This window comes from Scyliorhinus canicula, chromosome 6 (assembly GCF_902713615.1).
Source record: "Scyliorhinus canicula chromosome 6, sScyCan1.1, whole genome shotgun sequence".
Lineage (NCBI taxonomy): Eukaryota > Metazoa > Chordata > Chondrichthyes > Carcharhiniformes > Scyliorhinidae > Scyliorhinus > Scyliorhinus canicula.
The window spans coordinates 108,277,096-108,300,893 of NC_052151.1; the positions used below are offsets into that span (position 1 = coordinate 108,277,096).

The 23,798-nt window shown below is 45.5% G+C and overlaps 1 protein-coding gene across 1 annotated transcript in view; it reads left to right on the forward strand.

The window, feature by feature from the left end:
- Positions 1–23,798, forward strand: part of moxd1 (monooxygenase, DBH-like 1) — a 109,731-nt gene that overhangs the window by 41,004 nt on the left and 44,929 nt on the right. The window contains exons 3-5 of the mRNA XM_038799875.1: positions 1,816–1,983; positions 2,154–2,237; positions 22,680–22,859. Coding sequence (XP_038655803.1) covers positions 1,816–1,983; positions 2,154–2,237; positions 22,680–22,859 — 432 coding nt within the window. The remainder of the gene's footprint in view (positions 1–1,815; positions 1,984–2,153; positions 2,238–22,679; positions 22,860–23,798) is intronic.

The following is a 23,798-nucleotide window of genomic DNA, read 5'->3' on the forward strand; positions in this document are numbered from 1 at the left end:
CAGGCATCGGCCGTGTACCTCATTTTTCTGTGGACGCCTGATTCTCCACCCGATTGCATTCCACGTTTCCGGTGTAGACATAGAACATACAGTGCAGTAGGAGGCCATTCGACCCATCGAGTCTGCACCGACCTACTTAAGCCCTCACTTCCACCCTATCCCCGTAACCCAATAACCCCTCCTAACCTTTTTTGGTCACTAAGGGCAATTTATCATGGCCACTCCACCTAACCTGCACATCTTTGGACTGTGGGAGGAAACCGGAGCACCCGGAGGAAACCCACGCAGACACAGAGAATATGCAGACTCCTCACAGACAGTGACCCAGCAGGGAATTGAACCTGGGACCCTGGCCCTGTGAAGTTACAGTGCTAACCACTCTGCCACCGTGTTGCCCCGGTGTCGTGTGGTGGAGAATCCAGCCCGGGGTCTCCATTCATCATTGTCACCAACTTCAGTTATCTCATCATGATCTCTATTTCAAATAAACCATTTTTGTCTCTGTTGTTAAATTATTCCAAATATTTTGAACAACAAAGTTTTTGATGGAAAGTTACTTTCCTCTAATATCAATTTATAAATAATTTAATAACCGACCTAGATGTAATGGTCTGGATTTACTTTATCTGTAACATTTGCGATGTTATATACTTGAGATCCTTTCTGCTAATACTTCCATAAAGCAAATCTTAAATTTCTTTAGTCTTTCTTTATCACTCGTTCTCTGCAAACCTGCTTTTGTCTGTACCCTTTCTGATGCACGTGTGATAACTGAATGCAAACAAGGTATGATGTTTTGGTATCTCCACATTTGGATCAAATTCAGAATTGTCATGGTACAGAAGGCCATTCAGCCCATCATGTTTGCACTGGCTCGCCAAATTGGCATTACAACTTAGTTTAGTACCATTCTCCTACCTTTTCTCCATACCCCTACACATTGTTTCTATTCAGATAATCATGTAATGCCTACTTGAATGCCTCAATTGAACTTGCCTCCACCACACTTCCAGGCAGTGCATTCCAGACACAGCCTGCTAATTGTGTGAAAAAGTTTATTCTCACATCATATTTGCTTCTTTTGCAAATTACTTTAAATTCGTGCCCTCAATTCTCAATCCTTTTACGAGCGGGAACAGTTTTTCCCCATCTACTCTGTCCAGCCCCTCATGATTTTGAACACTTCTATGAAATCTCTTGACCTAGCCCTCTCTAAACAAACAGTCCCAACCTCTCCAATCTATCCTCACAGCTGAAGTTTCTCATCCCTGGAACCATTCTTGTAAACCTCTTCTGCACAAGGTATGAGACCACTTTCAGGCAAACCCTTGTAAAATGTATATCTTATTGTTTTCATAGAATTTACAGTGCAGAAGGAGGCTATTCGGCCCATTGAGTCTGCACCGGCCCTTGGAAAGCCCCCCCCCCCCAACCTTTTTGGACACTAAGGGCAATTTAACATGGCCAATTCATCTAACCTGCACATCTTTAGACTGTGGGAGGAAATCGGAGCACCCGGAAGAAACCCACGTAGATACAGGGAGAACGTGCAGACTCTGCACAGACAGTTACTCAAGCCGGGAATCGAACCTGGGACCCTGGTGCTGTGAAGCCACAGTACTAACCACTGTGCTACTGTGGCGATATATTCTCGCATTCTACTGGCATGACCAGGAGCTTATTTTCTCTCTGAGTTAGTGTGAGATATTTTTTAAAGAGTTTAGTGAATAATTTAAATGATTTGTTTCATGTTGTTAGAATCAGAGAATCAATGTATTATTCCACAGTTTGTCTTTTTCCGTTGCTTGTGGTCAGGATAACACAGTTAGGGTGATTTGGGCTTATCACCCTGAAGATGTGAAACAAGATGGTCCACAGTATCATTCAACAAAGCGTGGGAGGAAAAGTCTTCATTTATTGAACCCTGTGGTGGACGCTTATATTCCTAATGACGTACTTGTATTTAACATAAGACATTATAACGTAAGTATAACGAAATTGAGAATTAATAGTTTCCAGCCGAATATTACAATACTAAGAACAAAATATTATGTAAACATTATGAATTGCTTTTCTTTTCTGTTGCTGAAAAACATTGTCTTAAACAGCGAGAAAAAAAATTTCAACTGTTGGGTTTATTTTGTTCAAGACAGGTCTCAATACCTACAAAGGACACCACCTACTGGTGTCAAATCTTTAAACTGCCAAACTTGACCAAAAAGCATCATGTGATAAGGGTAAGCAGTACAATTTTTCAATGAATAAAAATGTTAATTTTTAATATCTGTAAATAAGAGTCTGTAATTTAGAGCATTGCGTGTAACCCTGAAGTGCAGAGCAACTGAGGGTGGATCCGTGCACTCTTGTTGGGCTCTTTATTCCTCTTGTCATTCAAAAGATTACTGTTAGCACTTATCCCTGTTCCGTACAGTTTGGTGAGTTATGGGCCGCGATTTAACTGGAGAAAATCTGTCTGGTTTTGACCACATTTAGCACCCTGCTAAACGTGGTTTCTTGGATTTGCAGCTGCTGAGAAACTGTTTTCTATTCAACGGCACTTTGCCATTTTTTTGGCCTTGTGAGTTTCTCTCTGCCAGGCTGCACTTAGAGTAATTTCCTGTTGTAAGCACAGCAGGGAAGGCTTCTCGCAGATTGGGTCACCATTTTTTCTGACTTCCCCGATCTCCCCCCCCCCCCCCCCCCACTTTCAGCCTCCCCTGTTTTCGGCTCCCCAGGGTGCCATTGCGCCTGGTCCACATTTGAGGAAAGCAATAACACCCTGGCGAGGTCTCCTAGGCATCGCCATTCAGTCCTGGGCACCGGGGAATCCCGCAAATGTATATTTAAATGACCCTAATGCCTCATTTAAATATGCTGATCTGGATCACTTCCAGCGAGGGTGAGATCCTGATTGCAATGCTGTCTCACGACATTCCGGGAAAGTCACCAATATTTTGACACTGTTGTCACCTGCACCATTCACCATCGCAGGGACTGTCACCTTGATGGGTAATGTTAGCGATCAGGTTCCTGGGTCACCCTCTGGTGAGCAGCATACACATGCTGAAGTACATCGGGTGGAGGCAGGGACTCCTGAGGGAGCGGACAGTCGGAGAGCTGCCCTATCCCAGGAAACAGCTTTCACCCAGGCAGTTGTCACGCTTCTGAAAAGATCATCCCATCACTGGTGCAGATGCAGACACAGAGCCATAATGCACAGGAGGGTGTCAGCAACTTTCCAGCACCTACAAGTACAGCCAGAGGAGTCCAACCACCTCCAGGTGTAGGAGATGGTGCCGTCATTGCATGCTACCCAGACCAACGCTGAAAGGGCGGCGTTCACAGCGGAAGGCCTGGGGTGAGATGTCAGAGCCATGTGTCATGATGTCCAAGGCTAGGGACACACAGTGTTCTCCATGACTGAGGCAAAGGACAGGAATGCCCGGTCACAGGTGGACATGTACCGGCTGCAGACAGACATTACACTGGAGCTCTAGAGCTTGACCCAATCACAAAGCATCATGGCTGTTGGCATTGTGAGTATTGGCCAGACACTGACTGAACTTGGCCAGTCACAGAGGGACATGTCGCCGATACAGAGGGACATGATTGAGGCAGTGAGTGGCATGTCTCACTCACTGAGAGACATGTCCCAGTCTCAGTGCATCATGGCTGAGGGCATCAACAACATGGTTCAGACAAGGATGAGCCTCTAGGACTGGCAGCACCTTGCGATGATGGAACTTCTGGAGCTCACTCCAGCCTCACAATTGTCCCATGGAATAGCCTGGGGGCCAGCGATCACCCAGAGGGAGGAGGAAGTGATGGGGCCTGTAGCCACCGAAGTTGGCCATTCCCTGAATACAAAATGGAGGAACGCAAAGCATATAGGATAAAATGGACAATGTTTGCAGCACCAGCAGGCTGCATCAAGCAGGTGTGGATTCTGTCTGCTAAGAAAGCAGACAGCACCGAAATGAACATTCCGCATACTAATGAGGCAATCTCCGGGATAGTTTACATGTTAATGGAACGATTCCAGATACAATGGACACAAATGGGGAAGTGATTGCAACATTGTAAAGAATAGCAGACACCCCGGCACCAGCAATGTTCGAAAACAAAGAGCCTGAAAGCCCACCCAGTAGCTAAGGAACAGCCTCAGTATTGGGGGGATTCAAACATATTGATTGGGAAGAGACCCAATCGATTCCAAGCAGGTAAGGGAGTCCGCCCAAAGGGGCGTGGATCCCTGGGACCTATAAAAGACAGGTCCCACACATGGTTCAGTCTTCTCGTCCAGCCCTCCTCTCTCCTTGACTAGCACTCCTCCGTGGACCAGCACCTCGACCAGCTTTTGCCAAGAAGACCTTGAACGAGAGAGAGGAGAGGGTTCAGACAGCAGCCACCAGCAAGTAAGTGTCTCACAATGATCGCTACCAGAGATAGACTCTCCTGACCCCTTTTAACTCATACCAACCTGAAGTCTGCAGACCAGAGCAGGGCAAGAGGCCTTGTTCCCTGACCCGGCAGTTCCTTCAAGATAAGCATTAGTTTATTTAGCAGTAGGAATAGCTTAATCCTTTTAGCGTGTGCATGGGTAGTTATTATAATTGTATTATAATAAACTCAGTTGTTTGAACTTACTAATTGGTGTATGGTTTTATTGCTTTGAACTTCACCTTGAACTTGTGGCGGTATCTTAACGATACCTGGCGACTCCAGAGCTAAGTAAAGAAACAGAGCCAAATTGAGTGTTAAGCACACTCACCCAGAACGACCAACAGGCCCATGCCAGTGCCTCCCACAGAGGCTGGAATACCTAGACGTTTCTGAACTTCTCACCTCCTGACACTGGCACCTCTCATGAACAGCGAGCAGAATAGGCATCACCTGTGACACCCAAAAGTTGGCCGGACCCATCCATGCCCAGTCCTTCCAGAGGGCAGAGGTTGAGGCACGCAGCAGGCAGTCTCCACTTCATGTGCTGTCTGGGGTAACACCTAGATGGAGAGGTAGGCCACGCAAGATAAAGATGGTGGATGACATTTAATTTAGCACCAGTGTAGCACATAGACAATAGTTAGGAGTTAGAGCACACTGTTGTACGCAGTCACCATTAATCACTTTTGCACCACCAGTCCAACCTGCATCTAACCTCTGTCTGATGGGTATGACAGATGTGCTGTGTCTGGGTGCCATCTGTCCACAGGTGGGAAGAGGGCTCTGCGGAAGTTGGGATGGGCAAAGCCCCCATGACACGTGAACGTCCCACATGGTGACTCCCTGAGAGAAGTGGCAGGGCATGGAGGCAGCAGTGTGAATCTGCCTTGTATAACAGCATTCCCAGTGGGTGAGTGTGGTGAATGTAATATATATGTATATATGATAATTCACACAGTCTGTGTAAGCGCAGTAGCGCTATCCTAACACTAGGGGGAGTAGCTCTGGGAGTACTCAGGAACTTGTACTGGGCTCCAGCCTTGGCTCCGCCCATGACTCCTCCCCCTAGTGCAGCTGTATAAATACCCTTGTCCAGAGTCAGCCTGAGTTCCTAAGAGTTCATCAACGGGTAACAGGCTGGCTCTGAAGTAAGTCGATTAAAGACTAGATTCATATCGGAAACACGTGTCTGGTGAATTGATGGTTCCACCAGTGAGCCCTAACCATTCACCATCTCCCGCAGTTCCCCTCCCCCTACCCCCATGTGATGGATTGACCACCACATGTGCAGGGATCACCCGGGCAGATAATGGAATATTATCCTTAAGGCAGGAAACAGACTTTGTCAAACGATGAGGAGCACCAAAACTAATCTCACAGCGAGTTGTCATCATCCTCCATCCCGTGGACAAGACTCGCTGAAGCTGCCAACACAGGGCCAACACCATGTAGTGATGGGGAGGAGCTATGGTAATGGGAAGGAGTGGAAGGTCAGAGGGAAGGTGGATGAAGGACTGAGGGACAGAAAAGAGGCAAGAGGTTTTGGGGTGGAGAAACTCTGTTGTGGGGAGATTTGGGGTGGGGGATGGGTGGCTGGGATGCGGAGTTGGGATAGGGCAGCAGAGCTGCCAGAGGCCAGGCCTCCCAGTTGGTAAATCGGGAGGTGATGAATTTGTCCCATGTGTGGTGGCCCTGGATCACACATTGGACGGCCTGCCCCGCCAGCTCAGACTCCATACCCAAATCCTCCTGGACACCTCTCTCATCGTCCACATCAGATCAGGCCTGGCATTCTTTCTTCTCCTCCAGCATGTCACCCCCTATTGTGCGCAGTGTTGTGCAGGAAGCAGCAGGCCACCACCCTCTTGAGGCTCTATTGGAGAGCCCCACCAGAGTAGTCCAGGCAAAGGAAACACATCTAGAGCAAACTGATGCACCGCTCCCTAATGCTCCTGGTTGCTGCATGGGCGTCTTTATAGCGGTTCTCCGCCTTGATCTTGGACCTCCACACAGACATCTTTGTCAATCTCCACTTATCATAGCTGTCTATCCAGTCCCTTTGCTCCACACCCTCCCACAACAGTGTGAATCTGATTCTATTTCCAGTTATTTCTAGCTTTGACAAAGAGGCATCAGCTCCCTTCTCTCTCCACAGATGCTGACAGATCTGATGAGGTTGTCCAGCATATTCTGTTTTTGGTTCACCAAGTTACACTGTTACCCTGAGTTTTACAGCTGCGGCACCCTCAACATGTGCACTCCCGCCTCCCACTGTTTACCAGGCCCCTTCGATATGTTGTCGGCCTCACTATACCACTATCCCCATCAGTGTCTGGCGTGTGATGTGTGGAGCCTCTATCTTCACCACCCATCCCTGTCAACAGGGGCAAAAGTGGCTGCCGCAACCGGTGGAGTTTACTGTGGATCTCCTCACTGAGTGAGCGTGTTATCCTGCCAGCAGGGTGGCAACTGGTTGTGCAATGGAGACGGTTAATTTGTGCTGCCAGTCATCTCCATGCTAACAGGCTGGTGTGCAGGCAGGTGCAATAGACAGGGGTGAGCGAGGGATGTGTGTGTTTGCTGGGAGCTTAGCTGCAATGTGATTTGGAGCCTGGGTGTAACACACAGGATGTAACTGAGAGCTGGCCAGGTTTACCAGCCAGGGGAAGGATAGATAGAAGCAGGAGCGCGGTGGACATGCAACGCTTGGAGATATCTCACGATCCTCAAGGGTGGGCTAGCTGATAGCGTCACTGGTGAGGCTTCTACTCTGAGAGGGGCTGTGTGTCAGGAAGGGTTCCAGTGGGCACGGTGCATGTGCCCTTTCTTTGGAGTGAGCTCTGCAATTCCCCTGCATCCTCTGCTGTAGGGCTGAGCTGCTGAGGAGTGCACTGAGGTGTACCAACACCTTGTCAGCCGGCGATTCAGCATGACCATGCCCATCCCATTGATGATACTGCTGAGTCTGAGGGTTTCCAGAGAGGCTAGCTGGCTGGGTTCCCACATGACCAGAGGCTCTCTGAGCAGTGAGCAATCAGCAAGGTGAACAGCCAGGAGCCTGTACGGTGCAGCAAAGGGGTGGGTTTCAATAACATACTGCTGAAATGGCGGTCTGAGCAAGACCACCTCAATCCTTGGAGGACACCACGAATGCACGCATTTGCCACCAAGTCGTTCCCCATTACTCTCTGTGGTCTGGGCATACACTCCCCCTCCTCCCCCCAGCAAGACTGAAACATTTTGCTTCACCTCAACAGCCATGGTTCCCGGGTCGCGCTTGTAAATACTAATTCACGCCCGTGTGACGTCCGCCTGAGAGGGGTGAAGCATCACAGAGGATGGTAGCATCCGGTATCCAACCCGTTAATCACAGTTAAATCCATGCAAATAATGGAATGGCATGGGCCCGCTGGCACGGGCGTGAACCTCACTGCCGCCAACGGGGGACTGAAGCATGGTGTCTGAATCGGCGCTGGGTGCCAAACCCGATTTTTGCTCCACATAACATTCTTCGCCCAATCATCAGGCAGTGGAGAATCTGGCCCTTATAGTCTCCATCTGTTTTATCCATGACAAGGACATGGCCAATCAAGTCAACTTGCCAGCCAATCAGCACCTTCTCCTGTAGTATAAATTGTTGTCTGTGGAAGGGTAATTTAGACCCGAAAAGTTAACTCTGGGCGGGATTCTCCGATGCGAGTCTGCCCCACTACCATTGCTAGTGAGGACTGAGAATTTGACACTCCATTAACTGGCAGCTAGATTCTCTACTCCCGACACTTGTAAATGGGATTTCCCATTGAAGATACTCCACACCGGAAAACCCGCTGGCGGGGGCGTGCTGCCAGCAGGACCAGAGAACCCTGCCACTAGCAAATGGCTGGAGAATGCGCCCACTGTTTCTCTCTCCAGATGCTGCCAGACCGGCTGAATGTATTCAGCATTTTCAGTTTTTATTATTGTATAAATTGTTGTGATGGTTTGAAACCTGATAATATTGCATTTGTCCTGATGAGTACAAGACAAAAAGCTTTGGCAACATGTTTCCTCTTTCAAAATGATTAAAGTGCAGTGAATGACAAAATGCTTCAGGTCGGATTCTTCAATGAACAATTTCTTAATCTGGTTAAATTGTCTTGAGAATGTGGAGTATTGTGAAATTACAGGTAGGTAATGTTTGAAGAGCAGCATTTAATGCATCCTCAAATTTCCACTGTCTGGTTCTTTAATGGGGTATTAATTTAAACAGACTATTGTTATTGGACAGAGGAATATCGATTGGACACATTTATCTATCTATGTTGTCAACAGTAATTAAAGGTTTATAATATGCAGAGATTCGGAAGAAATTTGCAGAACCTTGTATGTGTAGGCTTGCATGTACCAGTATATCAGTAAATGACAACTTAGGTGCTAATCATATTTATTCTCAAATTGTAATGTAGCTTTAACATAATGGTGGAGTTTAGTACCAATTAATTAAAACAGCAAATTTAACCAATTACTACTGTTTAAAGGATATAAAAAAAAGAAAGGGTTCAGAGAAGAGCAATAGATCTGCTTATGGAATTTGATCTTTATATTATGTAGATATATTCAAAATTCAATTGTTTTCATCAGTAACTGAAAGGTTATATGGGGGCATGATTCAGGTGTTCAAAGCCATGGCAGACACGGATAATGTAAATAAAGACTGGCAGCTGACAGTTAAAATTACAGTAACTTGCCATAAGTAACTCTTATGTGACCACATGATACTGGATTAGAACTCACATATCTTGTTGCCAGCGGCAACTCAAGTGTTAGACCATTGAATGTTTCCAGCATTGGATTTTTTCAAAAGCCGAGTGGAAGAACACAAAGAGTCTCAGTCTAGGATGACGGCAGCGAGCATATTGCACAGACAGTGCTTGTTTTATTGGGAATTTTGTAAGTGGCTAACAGATTAATCATAAACGATCAACGACAGTGTGGTCTTTTATATTGCACTTGCCCCCCAAATCATACTTGGCTAATCTTAATAATCCTCTTTGTTAAGGGATGGTGTTACATATTCCAGGTTATGATTTATAAGTCTGTCAGAAATGATTAATCATCCAAAAATGTATGCGTTTAGATCCTGACGAATAGTTTCCTGGTTTTTCATAGAATTGTAATGCAGGGTGATGCTCTTGGATTAGATTTGCAAGCTAAATGGAAATAATACTGACCCCGAACATAATTTGGTGATAGAGACAATTTATGGACTTGGCATAAACAATATAAGGCTGAATTTTCATCCTCGCGGCGAGCAGTTGGTAAAATTCCTAGCTCAGCCCGAGCAACTCTCAGGGGCTGGTTTAGCACAGGGCTAAATCGCTGACTTTTAAAGCAGACCAAGGCTGGCCAGCAGCATGGTTCAATTCCCGTACCAGCCTCCCTGAACAGGCGCCGGAATGTGGCGACTAGGGGCTTTTCACAGTAACTTCATTTGAAGCCTACTCGTGACAATAAGCGATTTTCATTTTTCATTTCATTTTCACGAGAAAGTGCCTGACAAAGGCGGGATTTTGATTGTGGAGGTTGGGTATGGGCTGCAGTTGAGGCAGCCAACCCAGGAAAAGGTTCAGAGTCAGCCACAGAGGCTGCCTGATGTGGAGGAGGCAGGCTGTTTAAAAGGCCTGGTGCTGTGGGATTTTGGCCCAGTAAAAACAAAAAGGCCCTCTAACCCTCACTCCTCACATCCCCTCACCCTCCACACATTCCCGATACTCCATCCATCCCACCTCATGCCTCCACCCACCCATATGGTCTCTAATGTTCCCCATGACAAGGTATGCCCTCAAATAACCCTTATGGTCCTGCATTATCCCCATTCCAATCTATGGTCCTTCCATTCCCACTCACCCAATAAACACTGCGTAGAAACAATGAACCCTATAGGACATGTAAATAAAAGCTTTACAAACAGTCATACATTGATAACTTTCCATCTTCCTAAACTTTATTTACAAGGGCCCAATGAACGTGTCAATCACCCAGACTATTTAAAGTATTGGTAACGGAAACTGAAAACCTTGAAACCTCCTTATCTTATCTAATAAACATTGTGAAATTGACAGCAGAGATCAAAGAGCCAGATCTGTCAATCAAGCAATGTTTCCATTGGTGCTCACGTGTTTCAACAGGCTCTTAGCCAACCCCATTATGTATTCGTGGCTGAGAACCCAGAAATCTAATAGAGCACTGAAACTGGGCAGAACTTGGAAAGAGGGGCCATTGGGATTGTTGTCTGGGGGGTTTCCCTTCCCTCATGCAGTCTATGGTTCCCAGTACCTCCGAGATGCCATGAACCACATAACACTGGAGAACACTATGGGCGCCCCACCCTCCCACTGCGTGCATGTTTTGTGGCGGACCATTGGCCCATGGTGGGAACTTCTGGTCCTGCTGCTGTCAACGGATTTTCCTGTTGTTCGCAGTCCGGCTGCGGGGAGTCACCGCTGGCGAGTAAAGGCCAGAAAATTTTGGCTATATTGTATTTTATTGTTTTATTGTCTTAAAAGAAATTGATTCAGATAGAACTAGAGTTATGTTAGTATACCTAAAGGGAATACTGTGCTTGATAAAATTAGATATGAATTACAGCATGGAAACAGGCTTTTGGCCCAGCTAGGCCACGTTACTAACATGATTACAGAAAGTGCAGGAAATACTCAGCAGTTCTGGCAGCATCTGTAGAGAGAGAAGCAGTTAATGTTTCTAGTCCAATATGACACATGATCAGAAATGGCCATGTTGCTGTTTCTCCTCTACGTGAACAGCACTCCCACATCTATGTTTCATCCCTTTTCGAAAACTAATTTTCCTTCAACTACTTATCTAACTTGCTTCAATTGCTAGCTTCTGCAGTGTATTCCACATCAGACCTGTACAAGCCTCTGTGTAAAAAGGTATCTCCTGCACTCTGTTCCGAATCGCTCACATTCAATATTGTATCTCGGTCCCTTTGTTCTGAACTCTTCAATCACTAGAAAGAATGTGATAAATTATAACTTTGCCACATGGTAATAATGTGTTGAAGCAGATTGATTGCTTGAGTAGAAATTGTCTGATTTTTAGTAGACTGAAAAAAACATAATAACATCCGCTCTGCTATAATATTACCTATTGGGGGAGGGGGCTTCCTCTTATATATGGTGGGTGGGTACAGGGGTGCGCGCCAGAGAATGTGCGGGAGAGTGCGTGAAGAAGGGGGAGTGCGCCCTCTGATGCTTCTGTGGTGGGGGGGGGGTCTTCCATGGCTGTGGAAGGGCGGTAGGGGAAGTATATTTTTAGCGCAGATCAGGACACCCTTTAAAGATGGTGCCTTGATCTCTGTGTAGCTGTATCTTCCAGCTCTGTGAGACCCTGCACTGACAGAGTCACTGCTTAAAACACAACCCTGATTTATTTCTGGCAAAATCAGAAGATCTGGACAGAAAACCAAGCTTTAGGGCAGCACGGTGGCACAGTGGGTTAGCCCTGCAGCCTCACGGCGCTGAGGTCCCAGGTTGGATCCCGTCTCTGACTCACTGTCCGTGTGGAGTTTGCACATTCTCCCCGTGTTTGCATGGCTTGCGCCCCCACAACCCAAAGATGTGTAGGATTTGCCATGCTAAAATTGTCCCTTAATTGGAAAAAAATTAATTGGGTTTTCTAAATTTAAAAAAAAGAAAAAAGAAAAGAAAACCAAGCTGCGTTTCTGGGGAAACACTTCGGTTTTCAGTCAGATCCCGACGCTTTGCCATTTTTTACGGCTTCAAACACTTCAGTCTTCCTTGTTGATATTATGATCACAAAGGTGTCTCTCTTCACCAAGTAGCTCTGCAAATTCTACAATGCACAAAGATAAACTCCAGCTGTTACAGAATTAATGGTTCCTTCATTCTGTAAATGTCTTTATCTTTGACACATGGGACATATGGAAACATTGCATCGGTTGGGTTGGTCTGGTTTATCTTCCTTTCATCCTTGATGCTCTTCAGTGAATCATGTAGTGAAGATTACTCCAAACTGCTTCCTTGTATGTTCTACATTTGCTACACTTTCGATTTTAAATGCGCTGTACAAAAAGATATTTTGAAAGCCATGATTGACATTGCTGAAGATTTAATTTTATTTCTAAAATTAAAAAAACGTTTTCTTAAGGTTACATGGTATTTTCAATGAAGCTAAATATGAACAGAAAATATTGCATGAAAGAGAAGTGATCCAACTGTAATTCTTCCATAGTTGGAAGAATATACATATTATACACATCTATCTGTTTAAGTGACACAATTAAAAGATCACTAAATACTCGGCGGAAATCTCTGGCCGTTTGGAGTCCCTTTTTCCACTGGCAGCACGATCCTGCCCGTGGGTTTCCCAGCAGCATGGGGTGGTTTCAGTTGGAAATCCCATTGGCAAACTGCGGGAAGAGAGAATCATGCTGCCAGCAAATAGCACACCACCAAGAAATAAATCACTAAATATAAAATAAATACTGTATGTGTCAAATAAATACCAACAAAAAGGAAGGACGGTAGAAAGAGGGAAAATAAGGGAGAGTATCAAATTGAAGGAAAAAGCATACAAAGTGGCAAAGATTGGAGGGAGACTAGAGGGCTTTATGGGGCAACAGAAAGCTACTAAAAAAGCTATAAAGAAGAGTAAGATAGAGTATGAGAGTAAACTTGCTCAGAATATAAAAACAGACAGTAAAAGTTTTTACAAATACATAAAACAAAAAAATGTGGTTAAGGTAAATATTGGTCCTTTAGAGGATGAGAAGGGAGTTTTAATAATGGTAGATGAGGAAATGGCTGAGGAACTGAACAGGTTTTTTGGGTCGGTCTTCATAGTGGAAGACACAAATAACATGCCTGTGACTGATAGAAATGAGGCTATGACAGGTGAGGACCTTGAGAGGATTGTTATCACAAAGGAGGTAGTGATGGGCAAGCTAATGGGGCTAATAGTAGACAAGTCTCCTGGCCCTGATGGAATGCACCCCAGAGTGCTAAAAGAGATGGCTAGGGAAATTGCAGATGCACTAGTGATGATTTACCAAAATTCACTAGACTCTGGGGTGGTCCCGGAAGATTGGAAATTAGCAAACATGACACCATGTAGGCAGAGAGCGGGAAATTATAGGCCAGTGAGCTTAACTTCGGTAGTAGGGAAGATAATAGGAAAATTTTAAAAAAAATTTTTCGTTTTCAGTAGTTGGGAAGTTAGTTCAGTGGGAATGGAGGCTAGGGCAGTTGAATGTTCCTCCTGCAAAATATGGGAGGAAAGGGTCACCTCAAGTGTCCCTGTTGACTACATCTGCGGAAAGTGCACCCAACTCCAGCTCCTTGAGAACCGCATTAGGGACCTGGAGCTGGAGCTGGATGAACTTCGGATCATTCGGGAGGCGGAGGGGGTTATTGAGAGGAGTTATAGGGAGGTAGTCACACCTCAGGTAAAAGACGAAGGTAGATGGGTTACCGTCAGGGGAACGAGAGGGAACCGGCAGGCAGTGCAGGGATCCCCTGTGGTCGTTCCCCTCAATAACAAGTATACCGTTTTGGATACTGTTGGGGGGGGGATTTACCAGGGGTAAGCAATGGGGCACAGGTCTCTGGCATAGAGTCTGTCCCTGTTGCTCAGAAGGGAAGGGAGAAGAGGAACAGAGCACTTGTCATTGGGGACTCCATAGTTAGAGGAACAGACAGGAGGTTCTGTGGGAACAAAAGAGACTCACGGTTGGTGTGTTGCCTTCCAGGTGCCAGGGTTCGTGATGTCTCTGATCATGTTTTTGGGATCCTTAAGGGGGAGGGGGAGCAGCCCCAAGTCGTGGTCCACATAGGTACCAACGACATAGGTAGGAAGAGAGATGGGGATTTGAGACAGAAATTCAGGGAGCTGGGGTGGAAGCTGAGAGCTAGAACAAACAGAGTTGTTATCTCTGGGTTGTTACCCGTGCCACGTGCTAGCGAAGTGAGAAATAAGAGAGAGAGGAGTTGAACATGTGGCTACAGGGATGGTGCAGGAGGGAGGGTTTTGGTTTCCTGGATAATTGGGGCTCATTCTGGGGTAGGTGGGACCTCTACAAACAGGATGGTCTTCACCTGAACCAGAGGGGTACCAATATCCGGGGGGGGGGGGGGGGGGGGGGGGGGGGGAGAGATTTGCTAGTGCTCTTCGGGGGGGTTTAAACTAATTCAGCAGGGGGTGGGAACCTAAATTGTAGTCCCAGTGTACAGGATGTTGAGAGTAGTGAGGTCAGGGATAGGGTTAAAAGTTCGAAAGAAGGCACCGGCAAGCAAGATGCTGGTTTGAAGTGTGTCTACTTCAACGCCAGGAGCATCCGGAATAAGGTGGGTGAGCTTGCAGCATGGGTTGGTACCTGGGATCTCGATGTTGTGGCGATTTCGGAGACATGGATAGAGCAGGGACAGGAATGGTTGTTGCAGGTTCCAGGATTTAGATGTTTCTGTAAGAACAGAGAAGATGGTAAAAGAGGGGGGGGGGTGTGTGGCATTGTTAATCAAGGAAAGTATTACTGCGGAAGAAAGGACATTTGAGGACTCATCTACTGAGGTAGTATGGGCCGAGGTTAGGAACAGGAAAGGAGAGGTCACCCTGTTGGGAGTTGTCTATAGACCTCCGAATAGTTCCAGAGATGTAGAGGAAAGGATTGCAAAGATGATTCTCGACAGGAGCGAGAGTGACAGGGTAGTTGTTATAGGGGACTTTAACTTTCCAAATATTGACTGGAAATACTATAGATCGAGTACTTTAGATGGGTCAGTTTTTGTGCAGTGTGTGCAGGAGGGTTTTCTGACACAGTATGTAGATAGGCCAACAAGGGGCGATGCCACATTGGATTTGATACTGGGTAATGAACCCGGCCAGGTGTTAGATTTAGATGTAGGTGAGTACTTTGGTGATAGTGATCACAATTCGGTTATGTTTACTTTAGCGATGGGCAGGGATAGGTATATACCGCAAGGCAAGAATTATAGCTGGGGGAAAGGCAATTATGATGCTATTCGGCAATATTTAGGATGTATAGGATGGGGAAGAAAACTGCAGGGGATGGGCACAATCGAAATGTGGAGCTTTTTCAAGGAACAGCTACTGCGTGTCCTTGATAAATATGTACCTGTCAGGCAGGGAGGAAGTTGTCGAGCAAGGGAACCGTGGTTTACTAAGGAAGTTGAAGCACTTGTCAAGAGGAAGAAGAAGGCTTATGTTAGGGTGAGGCATGAAGGCTCAGTTAGGGCACTTGAGAGTTACAAGTTAGCCAGGAAGGACCTAAAGGGAGAGTTAAGAAGAGCGAGGAGAGGACACGAAAAGTCGTTGGCGGATAGGATCAAGGAAAACCCTAAGGCTTTCTATAGGTATATCAGGAACAAAAGAATGACTAGAGTAAGATTAGGGCCAATCAAGGATATCAGTGAAAAGTTGTGTGTGGAATCAGAGGAGATAGGGGAAGCGTTAAATGGATATTTTTCGTCAGTGTTTACACTGGAGAAAGACAATGTTGTCAAGGAGAATACTCAGGTACAGTCGACCAGGCTAGATGGGATTGAGGTTCACAAGGAGGAGGTGTTAGCAATTTTGTAAAGTGTAAAAATAGATAAGTCCCTTGGGCCAGATGGGATTTATCCTAGGATTCTCTGGGAAGCCAGGGAGGAGATTGCAGAGCCTTTGTCCTTGATCTTTATGTCGTCTTTGTTGACAGGAATAGTGCCGGAAGACTGGAGGATGGCAAATGTTGTCCCCTTGCTCAAAAAGGGGAGTAGAGACAACCCTGGTAATTATAGACCTGTGAGCCTTACTTCGGTTGTGGGTAAAATGTTGGAAAATGTTATAAGAAATAGGGTTTAGAATCATCTTGAAAAGAACAAGTTGATTAGCGATACTCAACACGGTTTTGTGAAGGGTAGGTCATGCCTCACAAACCTTATTGAGTTTTTTGAGAAGGTGACCAAACAGGTGAATGAGGGTAAAGCGGTTGATGTGGTGTATATGGATTTCAGTAAGGCGTTTGATAAGGTTCCCCACGGTAGGCTATTGCAGAAAATTCGGAAGTATGGGATTGAAGGTGATTTAGCGGTTTGGATCAGTAATTGGCTAGCTGAAAGAAGACAGAGGGTGGTGGTTGATGCAAATGTTCATCCTGGAGTTCAGTTACTAGTGATGTACCGCAAGGATCTGTTTTGGGGCCATTGCTGTTTGTCATTTTTATAAATGACCTGGAAGAGGGTGTAGAAGGATGGGTTAGTAAATTTGCAGATGATACAAAGGTCGGTGGAGCTGTGGATAGTGCTGAAGGATGTTATAGGTTACAGAGGGACATAGATAAGCTGCAGAGCTGGGCTGAGAGGTGGCAGATGGAGTTTAATGCGGAAAAGTGTGAGGTGGTTCACTTTGGAAGGAGTAACAGGAATGCAGAGTACTGGGCTAATGGCACGATTCTTGGTAGTGTAGATGAACAGAGAGATCTCGGCATCCAGGTACATAAATCCCTGAAAGTTGCCACCCAGGTTAATAGGGCTGTTAAGAAGGCATATGGTGTGCTAGTCTTTATCAGTAGGGGGTTTGAGTTTCGGAGCCACGAGGTCATGCTGCAGCTGTACAAAACTCTGGTGCGGCCGCACCTGGAGTACTGCGTGCAGTTCTGGCCACCACATTATGGGAAGGATGTGGAAACTCTGGAAAGGGTTCAGAGGAGATTTAATAGGATGTTGCCTGGTATGGAGGGAAGGTCTTACGAGGAAAGGCTCAGGGACTTGAGGTTGTTTTCATTAGAGAGGAGAGGGCTGAGAGGTGACTTAATAGAGACATATAAGATAGTCAGAGGGTTAGATAGGGTGGACAATGAGAGTCTTTTTCCTTGGATGTTGATGACCAACACGAGGGGACATAGCTTTAAATTGAGGGGTGGTAGATATAGGACAGATGTCAGAGGCAGTTTCTTTACTCAGAGAGTAGTAGAGGTGTGGAACGCCCTGCCTGCAACAGTAGTAGACTCGCCAAATTTAAGGGCATTTAAGTGGACACTGGATAGACATATGGATGAAAATGGAATAGTGTAGGTCAGATAGGCTTCAAATGGTTTCACGGGTCGGCACAACATCGAGGGCCGAAGGGCCCGTACTGCGCTGTAATGTTCTATGTTCTATGCTGGAATCTATCATCAAGGACGAAATAGCGAGGCATCTAGATAGAAATTGGCAGACTCAGCATGGTCGTGCCTAACTAATTACATAGAATTTACAGTGCAGAAGGAGGCCATTCGGCCCATCGAGTCTGCACCGGCTCTTGCAAAGAGCATCCTACCCATGGTCAACACCTCCACTCTATCCCCGTAACCCAGTACCCCACCCAACACTAAGGGCAATTTTGGACACTAAGGGCAATTTATCATGGCCAATTCACCTAACCTGCACATCTTTGGACTGTGGTAGGAAACCGGAGCACCCGGAGGAAACCCACGCACACACGGGGAGGATGTGCAGACTCCACACAGACAGTGACCCAAGCCACAATGCTACCGTGCTGCCACAATTTAGTGGAATGTTTTGAGGACATTACCAGTGCAGTAGATAACGGGGAGCCAATAGATGTGGTATATCTGGATTTCCAGAAAGCCTTTGACAAGGTGCCACACAAAAGGTTGCTGCATAAGATAAAGATGCATGGCATTAAGGGTAAAGTAGTAGCATGGATAGAAGATTGGTTAATTAATAGAAAGCAAAGAGTGGGGATTAATGGGTGTTTCTCTGGTTGGCAATCAGTAGCTAGTGGTGTCCCTCAGGGATCCGTGTTGGGCCCACAATTGTTCACAATTTACATAGATGATTTGGAGTTGGGGACCAAGGGCAATGTGTCCAAGTTTGCAGATGACACTAAGATGAGTGGTAAAGCGAAAAGTGCAGAGGATACTGGAAGTCTGCAGATGGATTTGGATAGGTTAAGTGAATGGGCTAGGGTCTGGCAGATGGAATACAATGTTGAAAAATGTGAGGTTATCCATTTTGGTAGGAATAACAGCAAACGGGATTATTATTTAAACAATAAAATATTATAGTATGCTGCTGTTCAGAGAGACCTGGGTGTGCTAGTGCATGAGTCACAGAAAGTTGGTTTAAAGGTGCAACAGGTGATTAAGAAGGCAAATGGAATTTTGTCCTTCATTGCTAGAGGGATGGAGTTTAAGACTAGGGAGGTTATGCTGCAATTGTATAAGGTGTTAGTGAGGCCACACCTGGAGTATTGTGTTCAGTTTTGGTCTCCTTACTTGAGAAAGAATGTACTGGCGCTGGAGGGTGTGCAGAGGAGATCCACTAGGTTAATCCCAGAGCTGAAGGGGTTGGATTACGAGGAGAGGTTGAGTAGACTGGGACTGTACTTGTTGGAATTTAGAAGGATGAGGGGGGGATCTTATAGAAACATATAAAATTATGAAGGGAATAGATAGGATAGATGCGGGCAGGTTGTTTCCACTGGCGGGTGAAAGCAGACTAGGGGGCATAGCCTCAAAATAAGGGGAAGTAGATTTAGGACTGAATTTAGGAGGAACTTCTTCACCCAAAGGGTTGTGAATCTATGGAATTCCTTGCCCAGTGAAGCAGTTGAGGCTCCTTCATTAAATGTTTTTAAGGTAAAGGTAGATAGTTTTTTGAAGAATAAAGGGATTAAGGGTTATGGTGTTCGGGCCGGAAAGTGGAGCTGAGTCCACAAAAGATCAGCCATGATCTCATTGAATGGTGGAGCAGGCTCGAGGGGCCAGATGGCCTACTCCTGCTCCTAGTTCTTATATTCTTTAGGATATTTCACAGCAGAAAATAAACGTTGAAACAATTATGGGCCCAATTCAGCGGACTTAAAACAAAGCCCGCTGTCAGACAGGTTCAGTGGGGTGTTTCTTAGCGGCTGTAGCACCGAGAAACATCCCACTATTCGACGGGAATTTGCCATTTTGTTTTTGGCCTTGGGGAGTTTCACTCTGGGGAGGCCGCATTTGAGTGATTTCCTGCTGGCGAGCTCATCTCGGCAGCAGCAACGGCTGTCCGCAAATCGGCCACTTTGACTGTCTCCCCGCTCTTCCTCCACCCCCCTTTAGGGCCTCCCCGGTTTATTGATCCAGCTATCACCCTCCACCAACCTTGGGGAGGCCCCTTGGAACCCTCCTCACCCCACCTCTAATTGGCAAGGTTTCCACGGGTCAATCCCTGGCAGTGCATACCTTCCGGAGTATGCACTTTCGGAGTGCCAGGGTGGCACTGCCAGGGTGCCAGACTAGCAGTGTCAAGGTACCTGGGTGCCAAGGGGAGTTCCAGGGTGCCACCCTGCCCTGTCACCGACCACCCAGGGGTCTTCACTGGCCTGGGAGACCTCCCAAGGTTACGCTCGTCCATGTTTATGTGGTGAGATCTCCCAGCCACGGCTGTTGAGGCCCGGGTGCTGGGTGAATCTGGCATCCAAGTATTTATATGAGCCATTAGGCTTAGTTAAATATTCAGATCTGGATCTTGCCCAGTGAGGGCGAGGTCCAGATTGCGGCGGGCGGAGCGAATTGGGTGACTCGCGATCGGCCCGGTGCGGAGCCCGATTTGTGGTTCTCGCGTGATTAACCCTTGACTTCCAGGTCTGCGCTGGGCGGAAAGGGGTCTCTGAATCACATCCTTTCAGATGAAATGCTGCCTTTTCCTAAAAACCTGTATTCAGAATTGAAAGAATGTTTAAAATAAAATAACTTTAAAAGTATAAAAAAGAAAATGGACAATAAATGTAAATAAATGTTTTAAAAAATGACATTCACCCAGTTTTGGATTGACCAGGCTCCATCTAGAGGCAGATGTTGATTGTTGCAGGAGCAGCTGAAATCAGAAGCTTATAGTTTGAAGGGTGCCACTGCACACCAAGCATGGGTGATCCAGGTGTCTCTCCTGCACCTACTGCCTGCCATTTGTATATTGGAAGGATTGTGTAGCCTGTTTGACCGTGTTATGAATGCACCTTCCTTGGCCATCAAGTCATAGAACTTCATAGAATTTACAGTGCAAAGGAGGCCATTTGGCCCATCGAGTCTGCACCAACTCTTGGAAAGAGCGCCCTACCCAACCGCATACCTCCACCCTATCCCCATAACCCAGTAATCCCACACAATACTAAGGGAAATTTTGGACACTAAGGGAAATTTAGCATGGCCAATCCACCTAACCTGCACGTCTTTGGACTGTGGGAGGAAACCGGAGCACCCGGAGTAAACCCAAGCACACACGGGGAGAACGTGCAGAATCCACCCAGACAGTGACCCAAGTTGGGAATCGAACCTGGGACCTTGGAGCTGTGAAGCAATTGTGCTAAGCACTGTGCTACCGTGCTACCGTCCTGGGATCAGACTCAAACCCATGACTGCTGACTCAGAGGCAGGGACGCTACCCATTGTGCTACAAGACCTCCATAAAGTTCAGGTAAGTAACACTAAATCTGATCATCATTATGACTTGCTTCTGCAAAACCTCAAAGCTTGAAGGGGATTCTTTGTGCTGATGTCCATATCGATAATTTCTACCGCTGTAGTCTCAGGGAATGTTGTCAGATTTGGTCTTTCCCATAACCAATTGCAACTTGGGAGGGGGTTAAGACCGGTATCAATGTAAACATATCTGACTCAACCCCTCTAAATCTGATATTCTATCTCAAATTTGAATGTTTATTTCTGGTGTGGCACCAATGAAAACAATGCCACTGGTACTTTTTAACCATTCATTCCAGGGATATGGGCTTCGCTAGTTTGGCCAGCATTCATTGCTCATCCCTAATTGCCCTTGAGAAGATGGTGGTGAGCTGCCTTCTTGAACAGCTGCAGTCCTTGAGGTGTAGGTACACCCACTGTGTTTTTTGGGAGGGAGTTCCAGGATTTTGATCCAATGAGTGAGGGAACGGTGATATATTTCCAAGATAGGATGATGAGTGGCTTGGAGAACCTCCAGGTGGTGGTGTCCTCATGTGTCTGCTGTCCTTGGCCTTCTAGATGGTAGTGGTCATGGATTTGGAAGGTGCTGCCTAAGGATAAATAATAAATAATTGCATAATAATTGCTTAAGGTTAACTTGCAGGTTCAGTCGGCAGTTGGGAAGGCATTGTTAGCATCCATGTTGAGAGGGCTAGAATATAAGATCAGGGATGTATTTCTGAGGCTGTTTAAGGCTCTGGTCAGACCCATTTGGAGTATTGTGAGCAGTTTTAGGCCGTATCTGAGGAAAAATGTTGTGGCCTTGGAAAGGGTCCAGAGGTTGTTCACAAGAATGATCCCTGGAATGAAATGAAATGAAAATCACTTATTGTCACGAGTAGGCTTCAATGAAGTTACTGTGAAAAGCCCCTAGTCGCCACATTCTGGCACCTGTCTGGGGAGGCTGGTACGGGAATCGAACCGTGCTGCTGGCCTGCTTGGTCTGCTTTAAAAGCTAGCTATTTAGCTCAGTGAGCTAAACCAGCCCTCATATAGACATGGATAGAGGATTGATTAACAGACAGGAAACAGAGAGTAGGGATAAACAGGACACTTTCAAGCTGGCAGGCTGTGACTCGTGGAGTGTCTCAAGAATCAGTGTTGTGGCCCCTGCCAGCAAAACCCAACCCTGTTTACAGAATAATCTGCTAGCATTCATAATATAGAAGGTGAGCTAAACCAGCCCCTGTAAGAGCTTGTGGTATGAGTAACAGCTGAGGACTCTGGGCCTGTACTCATTGCAGTTTAGAAGGATGAGGGGGGAATCTTATTGAAATTTAAAGAATACTGCGAGGCTTGAATAGAGTGGATGTGGAGAGGAAGTTTCCACAATTAGGAAAATCTAGGACCAGAGGGTACAATCTCAGACTAAAGGACGATCCTTTAAAAAAGAGATCAGGAGGAATTTCATCAGCCAGAGAGTGTTGAATCTGTGGAACACTTTGCCACAGAAGGCTGCGGAGGTCTACAAACTGAGTGTCTTTAAGACAGAAACAGATAGGTTATGATTAATAAGGGGATCGGGTTATGGGGAAAAGGCAGGAGAAGGGGGATGAGAAAAATTTCAACCATGATTGAATGGCAGACAGAATCAATGGGCCGAGTGGCCTAATTCTGCTCCTATGTCTTCTGGTCTTATAATAGAGTACCTGGAGGAAAGGATGCTTGCTTTGATTCAAGGTAGAAGACTACTGACTGTCTTTTCATTTATTCACAGGTTGAGCCTATTATTCAGAAAGGTCATGAACATTTGGTACATCATATTCTCCTTTATCAGTGTCACAGCATCTTGAATGATAGTGCCCTTGATGTTGGACATGAATGTTATAATTCCAATATGCCGGATGATTTTTTTAATTGTGAAAGTATCATTTTAGCATGGGCAATCGGTGGACAGGTAGGTACTTACTGCTGTAGTAAGCTAATTTATTTAACTCTAATTACAAATCCTTTCGTTCAGCACAGTAGAGGTAACACACTTATTTAAAACTGATTATATGCTACCACTGTTAGCATATAAAGTCAACTTTATTCAATATTTTGAGTCAGTGAATTGTTGACATATTCCAGGAGTTTAAAAACATAATGGATACAGCTGAATGATTATTTATTTGAAATTATTTATTTCAAATCCAACTTTTATAATGCCATGAACATATGTTCCTTTTTATACTGTGAACCTTGCATTTCTAGGTTCATTTTTCAGTCCAACAAAGATGCAGTATAATCTTCTCCTGTCTTCTTGTTGAGCAATGTTGTCCAATCAAATCTTTATACTGACACCAATTTAGCCACATACGCACATTTTAGTAGAAAAAAACCTTACTCACCACTTATGCTTCATGTGTATATTTACTTAGCAAACATCTACCAGCAATAAGTGCAAAATTATAGTATTTCTCCTTCACAAAGTCTGGAATTTTGGCATTGATTCATGAGATATAGCACACCTCTGTGCAACTTCTCATTTTCTGTCCCAACAGTTATAAATGCTTCTTCAACTTCATCAGTTTGATTGCCAAGGACGTTTGCTTGTTACAATGAGACTTATCAAAACTACCTTTCTTTCATCAAAAACATGTTTGGTTAACTCTGAATTTTGCCATGACATTGTGAAGTATTATCACTATATATTGTACAGTTTAAACCTTTTATATTGAAGGCTTGCATTTATCCCTTATCCACAAAGATGTAGTTGTTTTTGTTTGTTCTTTGAAAGTATAAGTATTAATATATAAATATACAAGAAACAATTACCAGCATCACAGTGCTCTCAATGTATTTGCTGAATAATGTAAGAATTTACATTCATGGATGCCAAATTTTGCCACGGGGT